Genomic DNA, 16,978 nt, shown 5'->3' with positions numbered 1-16,978 from the left:
ACCTTAGCTCTGCCCACCTGCTGTCTGTCACTCTGCCCAGCCTCCCTATAGGAAGACCCGTGCTTCTCCCCCAAGAACCACTGCCCCAGCCCTTGTCCCTCACCCCTCCTTGGACAACCATCTGGCCTCTCTCTCCACAAATGTGAGTGCAACCATGCCCTGCTGTTGAAAGGCCTCCGGAAACTCCTGTCACAGCGAGAATATACGTCATACCACACCTGTGCTCAGCAGGCCAACAGGTGCACCTGAGCCCCTCCCTTCCCTGTGTGCTGCCCTCCGTGCTCACTGCAGAGCACCTGCCCAGACCCTCAGCATCAGGTCTTCCCTCCCTCCAGCCCTCGCCCTGGCTGTCCACCCCTGAGTCCCAGGAGGCCCTTCCACAGTGCCCGCTCCCTTGTTGGGCTGAGCGTAACGCTACAAGGGTCTGACCCGCTTGTTACTGTGGGGCTGGTGCTGCATGACCCACCGGGGCAGGCCACCTGCTTTATTTCCCACTTGTCTGTAGAGCTAAGCCCAGTACAGGCGCAGTGGCCCCTCTGCACGGTGAAGACCTGGCCTCGGGGGCAGGAGCAGCCCCCGACAGACACAAGAGTTCTGAATCAACCCACGGGAGAGCCCAGAGCCCCCACCTCCCCGTCTCATGGGCAGCCCGTGACTCTCCATGAAAACACTCTCTCTGCACCCAGCACCTGCTGTGTCCGTGCAGGAAGGAGCCTGAGAGCACCCCGTCCCCACAGCGCCCACCCAGTGTGTAGGAGGAGCCCAGGGGAGCAGGTCGCTTCACCCAAACCACCCAAGCTCCACTCCCTACACACACAGAGAAGGCGCTGGCGGAACAGACGGCAGTGGTTCCACGGCCTCACCATGGCAGCCTCCCTCACGCAGCTTTGCTCCATTTCCCAAATCTCCTACAATAAACGTTATTACTTGTATGTTGCTACTTGCACAACTTTTAGCTTACAGAGTTTAAAAATTATTATGACTGTGGGAATACGTTCTCTTAATCAGAAAGCTTCAACATGACACACAGGTTAAAGCCCACACTGATGGCCATGGCTAAGAGCAGAGCCGAGAGTTGGCGAAGACTCCTCCCATCAACCATCCTTGCATATACAACCTGCAGCCGGTGGTGTAATCTATGATGAGAGAATCGTGTTTATTGACTCATTCAACTCCTACCTGCCAAGTGCCTGCATTAGTGGATGCTGCATTGTTCCCGTCTCAGGGAGCCTGGCACAGAACATGAAGAGGGGCATCTTCCAGTCCAGTGGGGCTGGAAGAGACAGCCGACGCCCAGTGACTCCCAGGTAACCACGTGTGTCAGGTCATGACAAGTGCTGTGGGGACAACTAGCTGAGGAGGAGGGCTGGGCAGTGGGGAAGGGTCCCCAGAAGTGGCAGCAGACTGGGCACTGGGCCTCCACCATCTGCTTGTTAAACACAACCACAGGCTACCTCGGGCCTGCCAGACTGGGCACTGGGCCTCCATGACCCCCGAATGGGACAATGACATGGGCCAGGGGACGTGGCGGAGGGGAGCAAGCCTCTCTCTCTCCTTGCCCCATCTGAGGCTGCGCTGAGGCCCAGCGCCTTCCGCTGCTGGCCCTGCCTCTGCCCGGCCTGGCTCTGGGCGCTGACTCCACAGAACGGATGCCTCCTGGACAGGCCAAGTTCCCACGAAGAAGGTGGAGCGGTCAGTCACTCAAGGGGGAACTCAACCCAAGGGCAAAACCTGGACCAGAGTCCTTTCAAACCCTGGAGGAACGGTCTGCCAGATGTGCCGAGTGCCAGCCTGGCCCTGAGGCCCACAGCTGGGCCCCATCACGAGAGCCGGTGCTGAGCAGGCACTAGCTGCACACTGGGCATCTCGGAGAACTCTCCTTGAGGATGCGCCTGGAGGCTGTGAGGCAAGGGCCCCAGCCTTCATTCTGCAGATCAAGGAAACCGACGCCCTGGACGGCTTTCCTACTGCTGCCAAAGCGGCTTCCAACAACACAAGCTCATCCTCACGCGGTTCTAGCGGCCAGAAAACCAGAGCGCTCCAAAGGCCGACACTCAGGCATCTGCGGGGCCGTGCTCCTGCCAGAGGTTCCGGGCGACAACCGTTTCCTGGCCTCTCAGGCCCTGGACGTCCGTCCTCTCCCCTTGAGGCCTGGCCCCGCGTCGCCTCTCCTTTCCAATCCCCGCTGCAGCTCTCGCTTTGCTTCCTCCTCTTCTTCAGAGGGAAATCCACATCCTCGAATAAGGACCCTCGTGAGTGCATTCCGGATCCTCCTGGACACTCCGGGGCCACCTCTGCATCTCACATCTGCTGTGACGTGGTGACACTCAGGAGCTCCAGAGGCCCAGACATGGACACACCTGGTGGCCGTTATTCTGCCAACCACACTCGCATCCTGGAACTCCTGCTCCAGTTCACACTCGGGGCTTTCCCTCCCCAGGTCCCTGGTGGCCACACACACCACAGGACTGGCGCTGATCTCTGTCCTAAGGAAGCAATGAGATCAAAGGCAAAGCAGCCCAAGTTGCCGTCCAGAGCTGACCTGTGCAGAGTCTGGCAGACGGCAGGTGCTCACCGAACACTGTCCAAGGCAGCCCAGTGGGCTGGCTGCGGCCAGCTTCAGCAGCTGGGTGAAGCAGCACTCATCCAACACCCGCCAGCTGGGGGGCATCTGGGGCCGACTCGGCGTTGAGGGTGCTCCAAGCCCTCATCTGGGGCCGACTCGGCATTGAGGGTGCTCCAAGCCCTCGTCTGGGGCCTGGAAAACTGAAGGGCCCCTCTGTGCCTTTGCTCATCTCTCCTAGTGCTGTAGACTCAAGGACACGGTAAGGCGTGCCTGGATCTTGGGCTCCACTTCCTGCCAAGCATGATACGAGGAGACATCGCTGCCTGGGTTCCACGTGTGACCCACACTAAGCACCACACACAGGCCTGCCTCAAGGCTGAGCTGCATCTGACCAGCAAGCAGGAAGGTGTCCTGCCTGAGTTCTGATTCTGAGACTCTGTCCGTGCCCATCAGCCCTCTACCCTCAGGGGTCCAACCACCATGCATTCAACGAATGTGTGGAAAATATGTTTTTAAACTGTGTCTGTACTTAACATGGAGATCTTTTTCCTAGTCTTTATCACCTGGACAACCCAGTCTGACAGCCGTTTGCACAGCACCCACTGCGTCAGGTGCCAGTAGTGACCCAGAGATGGCGGGATGTGCCGTTCAGGTAAGGCGCTGGAACACCTGTGGGTTTTGAAAGCTGATGCAAGGACACCCAGGGACGACTGTGCAGCATGTTCTCGGGTCTCTCACCCATGCCTGGCTCCTTACAGGGTTCCAGAAGCTCCAGGCTCTGGGTGTGCAGGGCACGCCTTGGAGACCACGGCCCTGCACGGAACACTCAGCCCAGAGCCATGGCCTCCACACCACGGCACAGTGAGTGCATGCTCCTCTACTTCACGGTCCTCCCTCCTGTTTTAAGCTCTCAGGACCTCAGAGAGAGGGCATGGGTGCTCTGTGGCAGGGGGTGAGAGCCAAGAAGCTAGGTGCTGAGGGGTGGGCCACCTTGCAGAGGAGGCCATGCCCCGGGTGGACTGGGCCATCCGGGGCAGCCTGGCATGGGACAAGGTGAGGAGCCCCACTGGGGTGTTCATGGTTGGGGGGCGGGCACCCCCAAGCCTGCCCATGCAGCCTGGACCGGCAACAGAGCCTTAACCAGAAAACATGCTGCCCATCAGGCACCGTCATGCCCACGGGCACCAGCCATGCCGGCAGCTGGGCGGGAAGCCTCAGGCCAGCTCCATGCCCCTGAGCAGCCAGGAAGCAGGGGGCAAGGGAAGGAACCTTTGATCTGATGAGTAGCCCAGGCCCTGGTCGCTGGGCCCTTCCACCACCAAGCCTCCGCAGGGACCTGGGGCAAGTCGCCCCCTGCCTCCCTGCCCCCAGTGTGTCAGCTTGTCAGGATGGGATCCTGTGGCTCACTGCTCTGCCCCTGGCTTCTCCATGAACAACCTCCCGACGGCCCAGGAGCGAGGCTAATGCTGTGGAGAATGGGCAGCGAGGCCAGCACTGCACTTCTGGGCACTGGGACTTGCCCAGGCCTTTGTCAGGCTCAGAGTCCTGAGAGAAAATGTCAATGGAAAGGAAGGGAGGAAGCTGCTGTAAGTGCAACAGGGTCCAGCCTGGGCCCGGGCAGGTCAGGGACGCCCAATGGCTAGGCTGAGCCTCAGAAATCCAACGACCGGTGTCCTGAGAAAGGAGAGGGAGATTATGCACACGGAGAGGCAGCTGGAAAGGCCACATGAAGATGGAGGCGGAGGCTGGAGCGACAGAGCCACAGTAGCTGCAGAGCCAGGGTCGCCCGCAGCCACGGGATGCTGCCCCCCTCCCGGCCTCTGGCAGCAGCCAATACCTTGACTTTGAACTCCTGATCTTGGAGCTGGGGAAGGAACACGTTTCTGCTCCGTCAAGCCACCAGGGTTCTCACCGTTTGCTGCATTGATCCAAGGAAGCGAATCTGACCCCTCCCCTGCCCGCTTCCTTGAAGTTACATCCTTCGCACCCAAGTCAATGACGCTGCTGTGGTACCGACTCACCGGGGCACCTCAGCCCTGGGCCCACCACAGGACACCATGGAGGACTGGGTCAGGCTGCCCCCTTGTCAGTCAATCCAGGAGGCCACGTGGGGGAATGGCTATGTCTCTAAGGGACCCCCAGAATCCCAAGAGAAACATGTCCATACCACTGAATTTGGGGAACCTCAAACTCACTCTCCAAGTGGCTAAAATCCAGCTAGTTGGATCACAAGAAGAGAAAAACTTAATTGATACAGAATGATGTTCATAGGGCTGGCACTGCATCCCGTATGGATACCAGTTCATGACTCTGCCGCTCTACTTCCAGTCCAGATCCTTGCTAAAGGCCTGGGAAGGTAGCAGCAGATGGCCCAAGTGCTTGGGCCCCTGCCACCCACCTGGGAGACCTGGGTGCAGCTCCTGGCTCCTGGCTTCCGCCTGGCCCAGTGCTGGCCTCTGAGGCCATCTGGGGAGTGAAGCAGCAGGTGGAACTCTCCCTCTAACTCTGACCTTCAAATAGTTAAAAAAAAAAATGTTCCTAAACATTGCTGCTATTGAGTTAGTGTGTCTACCGGTGTGTCCCAGGAGCAACCCTCCTGTCTTACGTCTATCACGAAAGCCAGGGCTTGGGATTGTCCTGCTGAATTCCCTGCAAACAACAGGCTCACATCCAGAGCCTGCCTCCTGGCTCAGCCACACTGCTTCACACACTCCGTCACACCCTGGTATGTCTATTTGTCACGTGAGCCCTGGGTGGGACACACCACAAACGAGTTAGGTGACTTTGGGAGGGCGGGGAAGCCAGGAACAGCTCCAAGGACAGCACTGGAGTCTTCCAAGCCTCCCCAAGGTCCCAGCAGGTGCCCTGTGCTGGGCAGATATCAGGACAGCCTCGGCAGGTACTCACCCAGGGCTGTAACCAGCTCCGGGTGACCCTGTGTGCTCACTAGGGGCGGTCAGAGGCCACCAATAGGGCAATGGTAGCCCTTGCAGTGGGCAGAGAGGGCTCAGTGGTCATCCACAGCTGCCACAGAGGTGGCAAAGGTGTCCCGGAGCCAGGCGTGGCTCTGAGCGTCCTGGTGAGTGCCTAGCACGTATGCTACCTCTAGGAAGCCTCGAGAGCCTGGTCAGTCCACTCCAGACATGAACTCACTGCAGAGACCTCCTTGGTGGGCTCTGAGCATGAGAACCTGGGTGGGGCAGGCATCCCAGGCTTCTCACAGCACCCACACCACACCCCATGCACACCTCACTGCATTCACATTGGTCCTTTGTCTGCTGTGAGAACTGACCTGGAGGCCTCTTCATGGGCTCGGGCCTTTGCCACCATGTCCCTCCCCTATCAGCCTCTCACCCCAGTCCTGAACTCCCCATCTGGCTCCTCCACATCATCTAAGTCTCAACTTGGCCACCACCCATGCGGAGAGGCCATTGCTGACCCTCCCATTCAGAGACGCCGCAGCCACTGCTAATGTCATCACCTGTGCTATTAGGGCCCTGGCTTCCACCACTGCCTGTAACGCCTCATGCATGCCCTGTGTTCCCTAATTACCTCCCATCAGTGGCCTAAAAGCACCTGTGCCCAAGGACAGCTAATGGGAGGTGCCTGGCAGATAAGCAGAGGGTCCCTATCACACCCAGTCAGAAGGCTTCTCACCCAGCCCAGCCAACCCCTCACCTCTTCCTCCTCGGGGACACAACCACATGGCTGGTGTTGCATGGGGTCCTGCAAATCAGCTCCTTCACGGAACTCCTCCCAGGAGGCTACTGGTTCTGCAACTCACGAGGACCGGCCCTCTGCAGAGCAAGCACACCCTCCTGGGGGCCAAGGCTGCCTGCTGCCCCTGCCTGGCTGGCACTCCCCAAAGCCTCGACCCCTGGCCCCAGCAGTAAGTGTGGGAACAGGGCCAGCACCCACAGACTCCAGAAGCCCTGCCACAGAGCCCTCGATGGCTGAGGGATTCCCACCCATTTGCAGCCCTCCTGAAAAATCCTCACACCAGCTGAATCTAAAACACACTGAATTCACCAACCATAAGGACCGACCCACACATGAGGTAGCCTGGCTTTGTGCAGTGCACACAGTAGGTGCTCAGTGAGTGATGGACTCCTGCATCTGTGTCGGGATGGCAGTAACTGTGGTTTCAGCCTTTGTAAACCCGCGGTTCCAAACTACTTCCTTGTAATTACTGTACGTGTTTGCTAAAGTCCCCACAGCTTGTGAAAATGGCCACAGGGCCTGGACCTAGTGAGGGCCTGAGAGTGCTCCCTCTCTCTGCAAGTGCTCCCTGCATGCCAGCACCCCAGCTTTCACTGGCTCTTGTGCCCAGGCAGCCAGCTGACCAGGGTGGCCCCAGCCTTGGCATCCAGAGCAGCCACAACCCTCTCTCAAGTCAGGCCTCTCCCGTCCCTTAGCCCCGGGGGCCTCCAACACCCTCTGTTCTGAATTCCAGGCAGCCCAAGCAGAAGGCACAGTTCTTGGCAGCTTCAACCTAACCAGAAGAGGATTTGAGCTGGCCAAGGGCAAGGCCTAGCCTGGAGGACCTACACCGTGGCGGGAGGATTGTGGGCCTGCTCCCCAGGGGTTCCAGGCCAGCAACAACATCATGCCTTGGGCACTGACCAGTGAGGCAGGCTGGCCCGAGGGCCAAGTCCACTTTGGGGCACTGAGATCTGGAGAGCCCTGAACTCTGCATCTCTTTCTCCTCCCTCCTAAAACAGAAGCCTGCAGCATCCCCGGGCGGAGATCTGCCAGCATCTCTCTTGCCACTGGACTCTGCCTGCCACCCCCCTTGGGTTTCTGGGGACCCCAGAAGCCCTCGTTACCACCTGAAGCATTTCTTTGAATATCTGAGGCAGGTAGGCTAAGGAGAGAGTACATGAGCTCTGCCCTAGGAGGGGCCATCTCCCTGAGGGGAGGGGTGGGGGAAGGGGAGGGAGTCAGAGCACACTACAGAAGAGCCCAGAGCTTCATGGGCACATGGGGAGGCAGAGCTTCAGGAAGTCAGGGTGGGGAGGTCCTATGTATGGCCACGCTCCCCAGGTGAGGCTCTGAGTCCTACTGGCTCAGGTGGCGGGGGGGGGGGGGGGGAGGCAGTCGCAGAGAGCCCCCCTTTGCATCTTACTCCCCAGCTCCTAACTTGTGTGACCAGGGACAAGCCCCTTCCCTTTTGAAGGAGCATCCCAAGTCCAGGATGTGCCTGCCCATCCTGGTGGTCCCCCAGCCCCACGTGGCTCATCACATTGAAACGGGTTACCACTGCCAAGTCTGGTCCGCAGCCCTAACCTGACATCCTGACCTGCCTGTCCTCGACTCTGACCCACAGCCGCCCCCAGGAACTTGAGGCACCAACAGAACGGGCCATGCTGGCCTTTGCCCATGCTGTCCCCTGTGCCTGGCATAGCTTTGTAATTGCCTAAAGCTTTAGATCCAACCTTGAAGCCTTTCCCGATTGCTCAGCTGCACGGGGACTTGGCAGACACTGCTCGCTAGGGCCCCAGCCCCTCCCCCACCAACTCATGAAAGGCTGCAGGCAGGGGTGGGTCACTAAAACCAAACCATTGGAGCCAGTGCCCCACCCCGGGGGCTGGAGACTCCCAGAGGATCAGCAACAGCAGGCACAGGCCCAGAGGCATGGGAAGGATGGCCCTGGTACCTTGACCGTGTCCAGAGGGTAACCGACGATGACGCTGGCGGCACCTGTGGATCGAGAAGAGAACTTGGTCACTCAGCCCTGGACCCTCCGTTTGCACCAGCTGGCTCCTGGGGCAGGACAGAGGGATCAGGCCTGTGCATCAGCAGTCTGTCACCAGAGGAGCCCTCCTGCGTGCTAGGTGCTGGCTCAGGCACCAAGGAAGGCAGGAAGCAGGGAGTCGACCCTGAGGCCTACCTCAACAGCAAGGGTCCCCCAAAAAAGGGAGGAAAGGTGCTGGGACATGGGGTACTCACAGGCAAAAGAATGTAGTTAGATCCCCCCCAATACACACACACACTCCACGGCATATACAAAAATTATACCAAACAGATCAGAGGCATCCGTGAGATAAACTACAAAACTCTTAGACTAAAACACAGGGAAAAATCCTCAGTGAACCCTTAGATATGACTCCGGGGACATATGAAAAACAGAGAAATCAGACTTCACAAAACTTAAAAGCTTTGTACATCAAAGGAACACAAGAAAGTGAACACAGGGGTAGAGGTGGTAGTGCTGCCGGTTAAGCCACTGCTTGGGACACCCACATCCCAGGTCAGAGTGCCTCAGTCTGGGTCCTACCCCAGCTTCCTGGTAGTGCACACCCTGGCAGGAGGTGTGAGGTCTCCCTGGCACGCACATGGGAGACCTAGACTGAATACCTGTTCCTGGCTTCCGTCTGACCTAGCACTGGCTGTTGTGGGCACTTGGGAAGTAAATCAGCATATAGAAGATCTATTCTCTCTCATTTTGTCTCTTTCCCCCTCATCTTAAAATACATAAATTATTATTTTTAGAAAAGGAAGGTCACTACAAACATAGAATGGGAAAAATATTAAAAATATTTTAACACAGGCAAATATCAAGAGTGAAAAAACACACTCTAACTTTAAAAAAAACTTATTTAAATAAAAATCACAATTCAAGTCCCTTTCACACCCACTAGGATGGGCAGATTTAAAAAAATAAAAAGGGAAACTAACACATTTGAGCATGGATTTACAGAACTGAAACTTTCACCAATGGGGAAAACCTTCCCCTCAAAACAGTTAAACACAGAATCACTCACAGCCCAGCAACTCTGCTCCTTGGTAGACACCCAAGAATTGAGGACAGGTACACAAACAAGAGTATGTGCATACATGTTCAAGGTCACAACAGAAAAAAGTGCAAAAAAAAAATCCAAATGTCCACCCACTGATGCATGGTAAAGAAACTGGGTACAATATGCAATGGAATATTATTGAGCTATAGAAAGGAACTTACTGATCCATGCTGCGACACGAATGAGCCGCAAAGACTTATACTAAATTAAAAGGGCCAGACACAAAAGGCAACTGCTGTAGAATCCCACTCCCGTGAGTTATCCAGGATGGGTAAATCCACTAATCAGAAACCAGACTAGCGGCTGCCAGGGCAGAAGGCAGGGGCGATGGGAGGGAGGGTTTAATGAGTACAGGGTCATATTAAATATTAAACTCAAGCACGATGAAGGCTGGAGAGTTGATCAGAGCCCACAGGGATCCGTAGGTCAGGGGAGGCCAGAGCAGAAGTGTTGCAGGAGCTCCACTCAGGACACGCGACTGAGGCTTGCACAGGACGGAACCAGGCGTAAAGGAAGAAAACACAGCCGTGCACCACTCCACCACAGGCACGTGTTCTGAGAAATCTGTCTGGGAGGTAATCCCCTTGTTGTGCAAACACTAGAGTTTAGCTACAGAAACCTGGAGAGTACAGTTCTGGGGCTGGTACAGCTCACCGTCTCCATGGTCCCTTGAGGGGGGCTGAGATGCTGTCTTGTGGCTCACGACTGCCTGTTACTGGTAGCAGGTACACCCTGCCTCATTGGGTCTAAAGTCCCAAGCTACAGGTCTATTAACATCTGATTGGCTGGACTCAAGTTCTGTTTCCATTAATATAGGCACTTCCAAGAAATAGCTCAAGTTTCACTTGTCTTTGCAAATCAAGCAAAGTCAAGGTCACTTCTGGTTTTTGTCAAGGACTCTTGAGGCTGGATCTCCATCTTAATTCACTCTAAGAGTCACGAGGAGCATGTTTTGGTACTAGAGAGAGAGAGAGAGACGGTTGACCACCACAGCAAATGAACAAAAGGCCCCTGAATTGCGAACATTAAGACGGCTAATTGTATTAGATGTGAATTTCAAATCAAAAGGAAGAGACGATGTGGAGCGAAAACCCAGAAACCTTTTGGTTCCCTTCAGCTTACTCGCCTGTGCCTCCTTTGCAGCAGGTGGAGGGATGACAGCAGCTGCTCCCCCAGTTTCCATTGTGAGAATGAAGGCATGGCTGCACCTGGCAGACGGCCGGACGCCCAGAGGACGCTCAGACACAGATGTGCCACTGCTGAACGCTTTTTAAAGAAGTCCCCCTTGGAAAAGTGACAGCCAATGGATCTCCTTACGGGAAGATGCCCGCCCCCCGCCATGCTCCCAGGCATGTACCACCTGGAGGGCGGCAAAGCTGCCCAGAGGCCCCAGGTGAAGCTCCTGTTGAAACAGAAGCTGTGGGCCGGTGCTATGGCATAGTGGGTAAAGCCGCCACCCGCAATGCCAAAATCCCATATGGGCGCCGGCTCTAGTCCCAGCTGCCCCACTTCCAACCCAGCTCTCTGCTGTGGTCTGGGAAAGCAGTAGAAGATGGCCCAAGTCTTGGGACCCTACACCCACGTGGGAGACCCAGAGGAAGCTCCTGGCTCCTGGCTCCTGGCTTCGGATCAGCCCAGCTCCACCCATTGTGGCCAACTGGGGAGTGAACCAGCAGATGGAAGACCGCTCTCTCTCCCTCTCTCTCTGCCTTTCCTTCTCTCTTTAACTCTTTCAAGTAAATAAATAAATAAATCTTAAAAAAAGAAAGAAAGAAAAACAAAAGAAACAGAAGCTGTTACTCAAACCCAGATTCCCTGACCCAGTTATGTTGAGGGAGATGCCTCTGCTGCTACAGGTGACTTAACCAAGTAAGGTCGGGAAGGGGGCCTGGAATATTAGATATTTGCAGGGACGCCAGCCGATCCCAGAACAACCGTTCCTTTGTTCCAGGCCTCCTGTCCTCTTTCACCTCCTTCTTTCCACTGTGTTGGGCAAAGGCAGAGAGCTGCAGGCAGCAGCATCCATTGCGTCCTGGAGGCCGAGCCCGCCCTCCCACCCCCCTACTTGCAGGGACACAGGCTGAAGGAGGGTAGCAAGGCTTTGGTGCTCATCCCAGCACAGTGGCCTCAGCAATGGGCCCACAGCTCCCTGCTCACTCAGTGGCCCTGCCACGTGGAAGCCGAGCATTTCAGAACTTTTTATTAAAACAGGAACATCAGATCAGTGGTGTCCAGACCACACGAGCTCAGAGACGTGTAAATGCAACCTGCAGCATTGAACAGTGAGGTCTATGTCATGCAAGGTGGTTAAGAAAGGCAACAGTCTTGGCCCAGTGTGGGGGTTAAAGAGATAGAGCCTAGTGCCCATGCAAGATTCATCTCTGCATCTTGATTTCCCCATCTGCAAAATGGATATGCAGTAGGACCCACCTCCCTGGGGTTGTTATACTAACAAGATACATATCGACAGACCCAAGAGACCTCACACAGAGGAATCCCATGGGTGGAAAATATCCAGGAAAGGCACACTTCCAGACAAGCGCTGGGTGGTTGTCTCGGTGACAAGGAGCCAGCAGCAGCATCGTCAGTTAGCTGTGGGATCTCACCGTGGAGGGAAAATGCTCTGAAACCCATTTACTCACACCACTTGGTGAGGTTGCTAAAAACCACTTGAAAACTGTGCACTTGAAATGGGTCAGTGTTGTAATATGTAAAATAAACTGCTAAAGTTGATGTAGAAATACACATATGGACAGCCATTTGGTGCAGTGGTTAATACAATGCTTAGGAAGCTTGCCGCTCATATAACAGCTCCTGGGTTCAACGCCTAGCTACTCCGCTGCTGATCCAGCTTCCTGCTAAGACGCACCCTGGGAGGTAACAGGCGATAGTGCAAATACTTGGTTCCTGCCATCCATGTGGGAGACCTAGCTGGAGGTCTGGGCTCCTGGCTTCAGCCCGGCCTATGCCTAGCTCTTATAAGCAGTTAGAGAGTGAACCAGTGGCGGGAAGGTCTTACTATGCTTTTCAGATAATCATTTTTCTACAGGTGTGCTAACATGGACTTACTCAGAGAAGGCCATGTCCCTGCTTGCCAGGGTGCTGGCTTGGGAGATCCTGCAGTCACACGTTTGGGACTACCCATAGCCCTGCAAGCCACCTGCAGCCCCCCTGAAGCTGCTCTGGTCACTTGAGGGACAGCAGAGCCAAGAGGTGCCCTTGTCCTCCTGCCCTTCTAAATGCTAAAGGACTGTCCCGCCAAAGAGCCCGGGAATGCTAGGGAGCCTTGTGCGCAGGTGAGGCTGTTAGGTAGGAAGTGAGAAATGGCCCTGTGTGTGTGTGTGTGTGTGTGTGAGGGGCCTAAGGGTCACAAAGTCTCCCACAGCCTGGGGAGCAGCCCGGGATCTCACCTGACAAAGCCCTGCCCAGCCCAGGAACTGTACAGGTGGTCCCAGTCTCCCACCCTCACACCCCAGGGAAGCTCCCCGTGAGAATCCTCTCAGCCCAGCAGTTTAGGGGCTACTGTCTCATAACACTGGGCAATAAAATCTTCACAGCCAGGGCCGGCGCTGTGGGATAGTGGGTAAAGTCACCACCTGCAGCGCCAGCATCCCACATGGGCGCTGGTTCGAGTCCAGGCTGCTCCACTTCCAATCCAGCTCTTTGCTGAGGGCCTGGGAAAGCAGCAGAAGATGGCCTAACTGCTTGAGTCCCTGCACCCATGTGGGAGACCCAGAAAAAGCTCCTGGCTCCCAGCTTCAAATTGGCCCAGCTCTTGCAGTTACAGCCATTTGGGAAGTGAACCAGATCCACCGCCCCCCCCCCCCCCCCCGCCACCTTCCCTCTCCCTAACTCTGCCTCTCAAATAAAATAAGTCTTTAAAAAAAATTCCTCACTGCCTTCTGCTGCGGGAAGCGCCCCAGGGGCATCTCCTCTGCCAGGTGGGCTGTCCAGTCTGAGAACACGAGGAATTTCGCCTACTTGTCGGTGGCAGGAAGGAGAAAGAGCGGCAAGAACTGGACCCCACGCCCTTCTCAGCCCTGTCAATACAGACTGAGCTCTTGGCTCTCTCCTGAGATGCACACCTGGCCCGTCAGGGGCATTCTCTTCATCCAACCACGTCACCCTGCTTCCCCCAGTCTGATGGCCAGGCACTCTGATTCTGTCTGCAGAGATGCTCACCCGTTCTGATGGACGCTCCTCCCCGTTACACCTTGCTGCTCTGTGTACCCCACTCTTCTGTCTCAAGGCGGAAGAACCTATTCCACCGATGTCTGCCACAAAAAGAGCCACCCGTGTTCAGGAAGGCGCCAGGCAGGGGGCTCTGGTCACGAGGGGGAGGTGCCTGGACCTCAGGCTCTTTGGGGAGGGGCTGCATGTACCCAGATCTCTTGTGGGATACTCAATTTATTTGGCTTAAAAGAGAAAGATCCTTTTATGACAGTAAGCAAACAACTTGGAAAGTCCCAGCCCAACTCCACCAAGAGAAACGGAGCGGCAGCGGGAGGATCCGGTAGGGGAGGCGGGGCGGCGGCAGAGGAAGCCGGGCTCTGACAGCTGGCATCGGCTGGAGCCTGGCTCGATGCTCTGTGCACAGAGCCTGCGCCCTGGGGCCCCCACCCAAGTGCCACCCTCACACAAGTTCCTTCGAGCCAAGTCCCCCGTGTCGGGAGGTTGCCCTGACTGCAGCGGGGGCGGGCAGTTTAATCATTACCGAACCCAGGCCCTCCGGTCTTCCCTTCCAGGCAAGTGCCAAGCCCGGGGCGAAGCACTGCGGAGCCCGCGGGTGTCGCTCGGGCGTCGCTCAGGCGTCAGGTAGGAACTTGCGGGGCCGCCCGGGAAGTCGCGGGAGTGCACGGGGGCGCCAAGTTTCCAAGCCCTGAGCCCTGGGTGCGAACAGCCGGAGGGCGCCCTCGGTTCCCAGGTCCCAGGAGACACTCACCCCCGACCCAGCCCGCCGCGAAGTCTTCCAGCTGGAAGCTGCCCATGGCCGGGGCGGCGCGGGGCGGCGCTCGCCCTCCCAGAGCCCGGGCAGTGTCCACTCAGGGTCCGCGGCGCATGGCCGGCGGCGACGAGCAAGGAGCAGACTGGGAGCGCACCCAGCAGGTTTATTCTAAACCCGGTCCCTAGTCACCTCTCCAAGTGCCCGCGGCTGCTGACATCACGCCCCCAGTGGACCTTAAAGGCGCAGCAACTCGGCAGGAGGAGGGCGCCGGGGCAGGAGGGCCAGGCAGCGTTGCCCTGGCCTCAGCCGAAGTGCCAGCCCTCGCCTGTGACTGCCCACACCGCTTGGGGGGGGGGGGGCTGGCTGTGACTTCAGGGACATTTTTGCAAAGTTCATTACAAGAGTCGGGGAGGGGAGAGGCTTTATCCAAGGTCAGGAAGAGTTTCTGGAACAGGATTATTTACCTGAAGACACGCCTACCGTTAGAGTGCACCGGCTGTGACCATCAGCTCATCATTCTCGAGGAGCTGATAGAAGCGGTGGAAACCTGGCTGTGAATACACAGGGCACTCGGGGCCCTGCCCTGCAGACTCCCACCTGCCTCACCCTCCACTGCTCTGGGTTAAGAACCTCACCTCTTAAGGAATCATTGAAACAACACGTGGAAAAATCGCCCAGCCCCGGAGACAGCTCTAAGCAAACATTAGCCACTAGTGCAGCTGCCGTGCCTGTCCCTGGACCTGGGCTTACCCGCTCTGGGCACTCTGTGTGTGTGTGTGGGAGGGTACTGCTCAGCCCATTTGACCTATGCAAATCAGCGGTCATAGCTGTCCTCTGTGTCCCCACACCTGAGGATTCACCCGACTGTGGATCGAGCACACTTGGGGGAAATAATGGGGTTTGTACTGAGCCAGCACGGACTTGCTGTGAAAATTCCCTAAGCAGTGCGGTACAACAGCCCTTCCGGTCCGCTGACAATGCATTCGGTGTCAGGCCATGGAGAGATGAGGCTGTGTGTGGGTTATGCACTGAGCGTCCTCAGGTTCCCGGATCCTGGGGGCGGGAGAAGGGGCCTGGAGCCGTTCCGCTGCAAATCCTCACCGGTGGTGGTTTATGCTGGTGTGAGTGGTGTGTGACGTTAATCCTTTAGAAAATTGGCCCCAACGAGGTGACAGAAGTTGCCGTGGTTTAGGATTAGCTGTCCGAGGACGGATCGGTGGCCCCAGTGAAGGGCTGAGAACTGAAACCCCACATGGAGCTGCCAAGAGCCGCCCTGGCCAGCGGGGAATTCCCAGAGCCCTAAAAACTGTCAACCTGCCCGGCCAGGCCTTCCCAGGGATGAGGCCTCCAAGAACTGCCAGCGTGGCCACGTTCGGCGGCCGGGTAGCACACTGGGCCTGTCGAAGGCTCGCCTGGCTGTGCAGCTGCCAGAAACCACTGGTACCTCAACCTCCCCTCGACCCCAGGACACCCTGAGAGCGCCCCCAGGATTCAGCACAGATGTGGGTCCCAAACCCTGTTTTCTCAGAGCGGCTAAAACTCTCCTCGCCAGCCCCAACCCTGCTCCAAAGCACGAGCACCACGCACTCCCGACAAGCACATGGAGGCCTGAGTGCCCTCACAAGTCCAGGGTCTGTGCCGCGGGCCTCACCGGCATGCTCCCAAGTCCTCACGGCACCTGCCAGCGCCAGCTCCCCGACGGTCAGCTTTCCGTGTGCACTCGGCAGGGCTGCGGTACCAGGGACTCAGCCAAGTACTCCCTGGGGTGTTGTCAACAAGGTGTTTTGTACACGTAATTAACACCCCTAATCAGCTGACCTCAAGCCAAGGCGAGCACCCTTGGGCCTCATCCAAGCCATTGAAAGCCTTAAGAGAAAATCTGAGGTTTCAAAGAAGGAGAAGAAATACCACTCTGGGCTACAACTTCGACTCCTGCCTGGAGTGTGCACCACACGGGCCTGTCCTGTGCATTTCACACTTGCCCAGGCTGACCGCACAGTTCTCTACGCGGTCCTCATTCCGTATCTGGTGGGAGGAGAGGTTTTACTCCAGGACGACCAAACGTGTGGGTGCCCAAGACCCCACACTGTGGGTTGGTGTTTGCATACAACCCACACCCTGCTCCCCTGCACTCCCAGTCACCCCCAGGTTACTTACAACACTGCCACAGGCCGCTGCCAGGTCACAAGCTGCCAGTACAAGGAGACAAGGTCTCTGCACACTCAGCACAGAGGTAGCCCCGCCCCTCCTCCCCACACTGCTGATGCGAGGCTGTCCCATCCTCAAACACAGAAGCCACAGGTGTGGAGGCTTACACTGCACCTAGGAACAGGTCCTGGCTGACACACCCCGGGTCCACAGGGGAAACTGAGGCTCGACAGGTGCAAGTCTAACAGTGTCATCCCACAGCCACCAGGCAAGTGACAACCTAGAGACCGCACCTGCCCCTTCTTATCCAGCCACCCCTCCTGAGACGGCACTGGGTTGGTGCCCAGAGAGACAGTGCCGATTCCAATCCGTGGGGGACTCCTCTCCCCAGCCCACCCCTGCACGGTGATGTCTCTGGCCAGCCCAGCGTGTCCCATGTGGTGCCCTGTGCTCAGAGACCTGAGAGTCAGGAATCATGTCTAACTCTTAGGACCTGGCTCAGCCCTGGCCCTGGTTCTG

At 57.0% G+C, this 16,978-nt stretch overlaps 1 protein-coding gene across 6 annotated transcripts in view; it reads right to left on the bottom strand.

Moving 5' to 3' along the window:
- SLC25A48 (solute carrier family 25 member 48) overlaps window positions 1–15,986 on the bottom strand; it is a 51,493-nt gene extending 35,507 nt beyond the window's left edge. The window contains exons 1-2 of one of the 6 annotated variants that reach the window (XM_051843408.3): window positions 14,309–14,635; window positions 8,223–8,266 (exon numbers count right to left, since the gene is read on the bottom strand). In XM_051843408.3, coding sequence (XP_051699368.2) covers window positions 8,223–8,266; window positions 14,309–14,354 — 90 coding nt within the window. In that variant the 5' untranslated portion in view covers window positions 14,355–14,635. Of the gene's footprint in view, window positions 1–8,222; window positions 8,267–13,548; window positions 13,613–14,308; window positions 14,636–15,962 lie in introns of those variants that run through there. The other 5 variants (XM_070076121.2, XM_051843409.3, XM_089335892.1 and 2 more) reach the window with 5 other exon arrangements.
- Window positions 15,987–16,978: the final 992 nt, after the last annotated feature.

Source organism: Oryctolagus cuniculus, chromosome 6, assembly GCF_051225735.1.
Source record: "Oryctolagus cuniculus isolate XC-2025 breed Fujian yellow rabbit chromosome 6, ASM5122573v1, whole genome shotgun sequence".
NCBI classification, from domain to species: domain Eukaryota; kingdom Metazoa; phylum Chordata; class Mammalia; order Lagomorpha; family Leporidae; genus Oryctolagus; species Oryctolagus cuniculus.
Note: the sequence above shows the minus strand (reverse complement) of the source record. Positions and strands in the feature narration are given on the sequence as shown.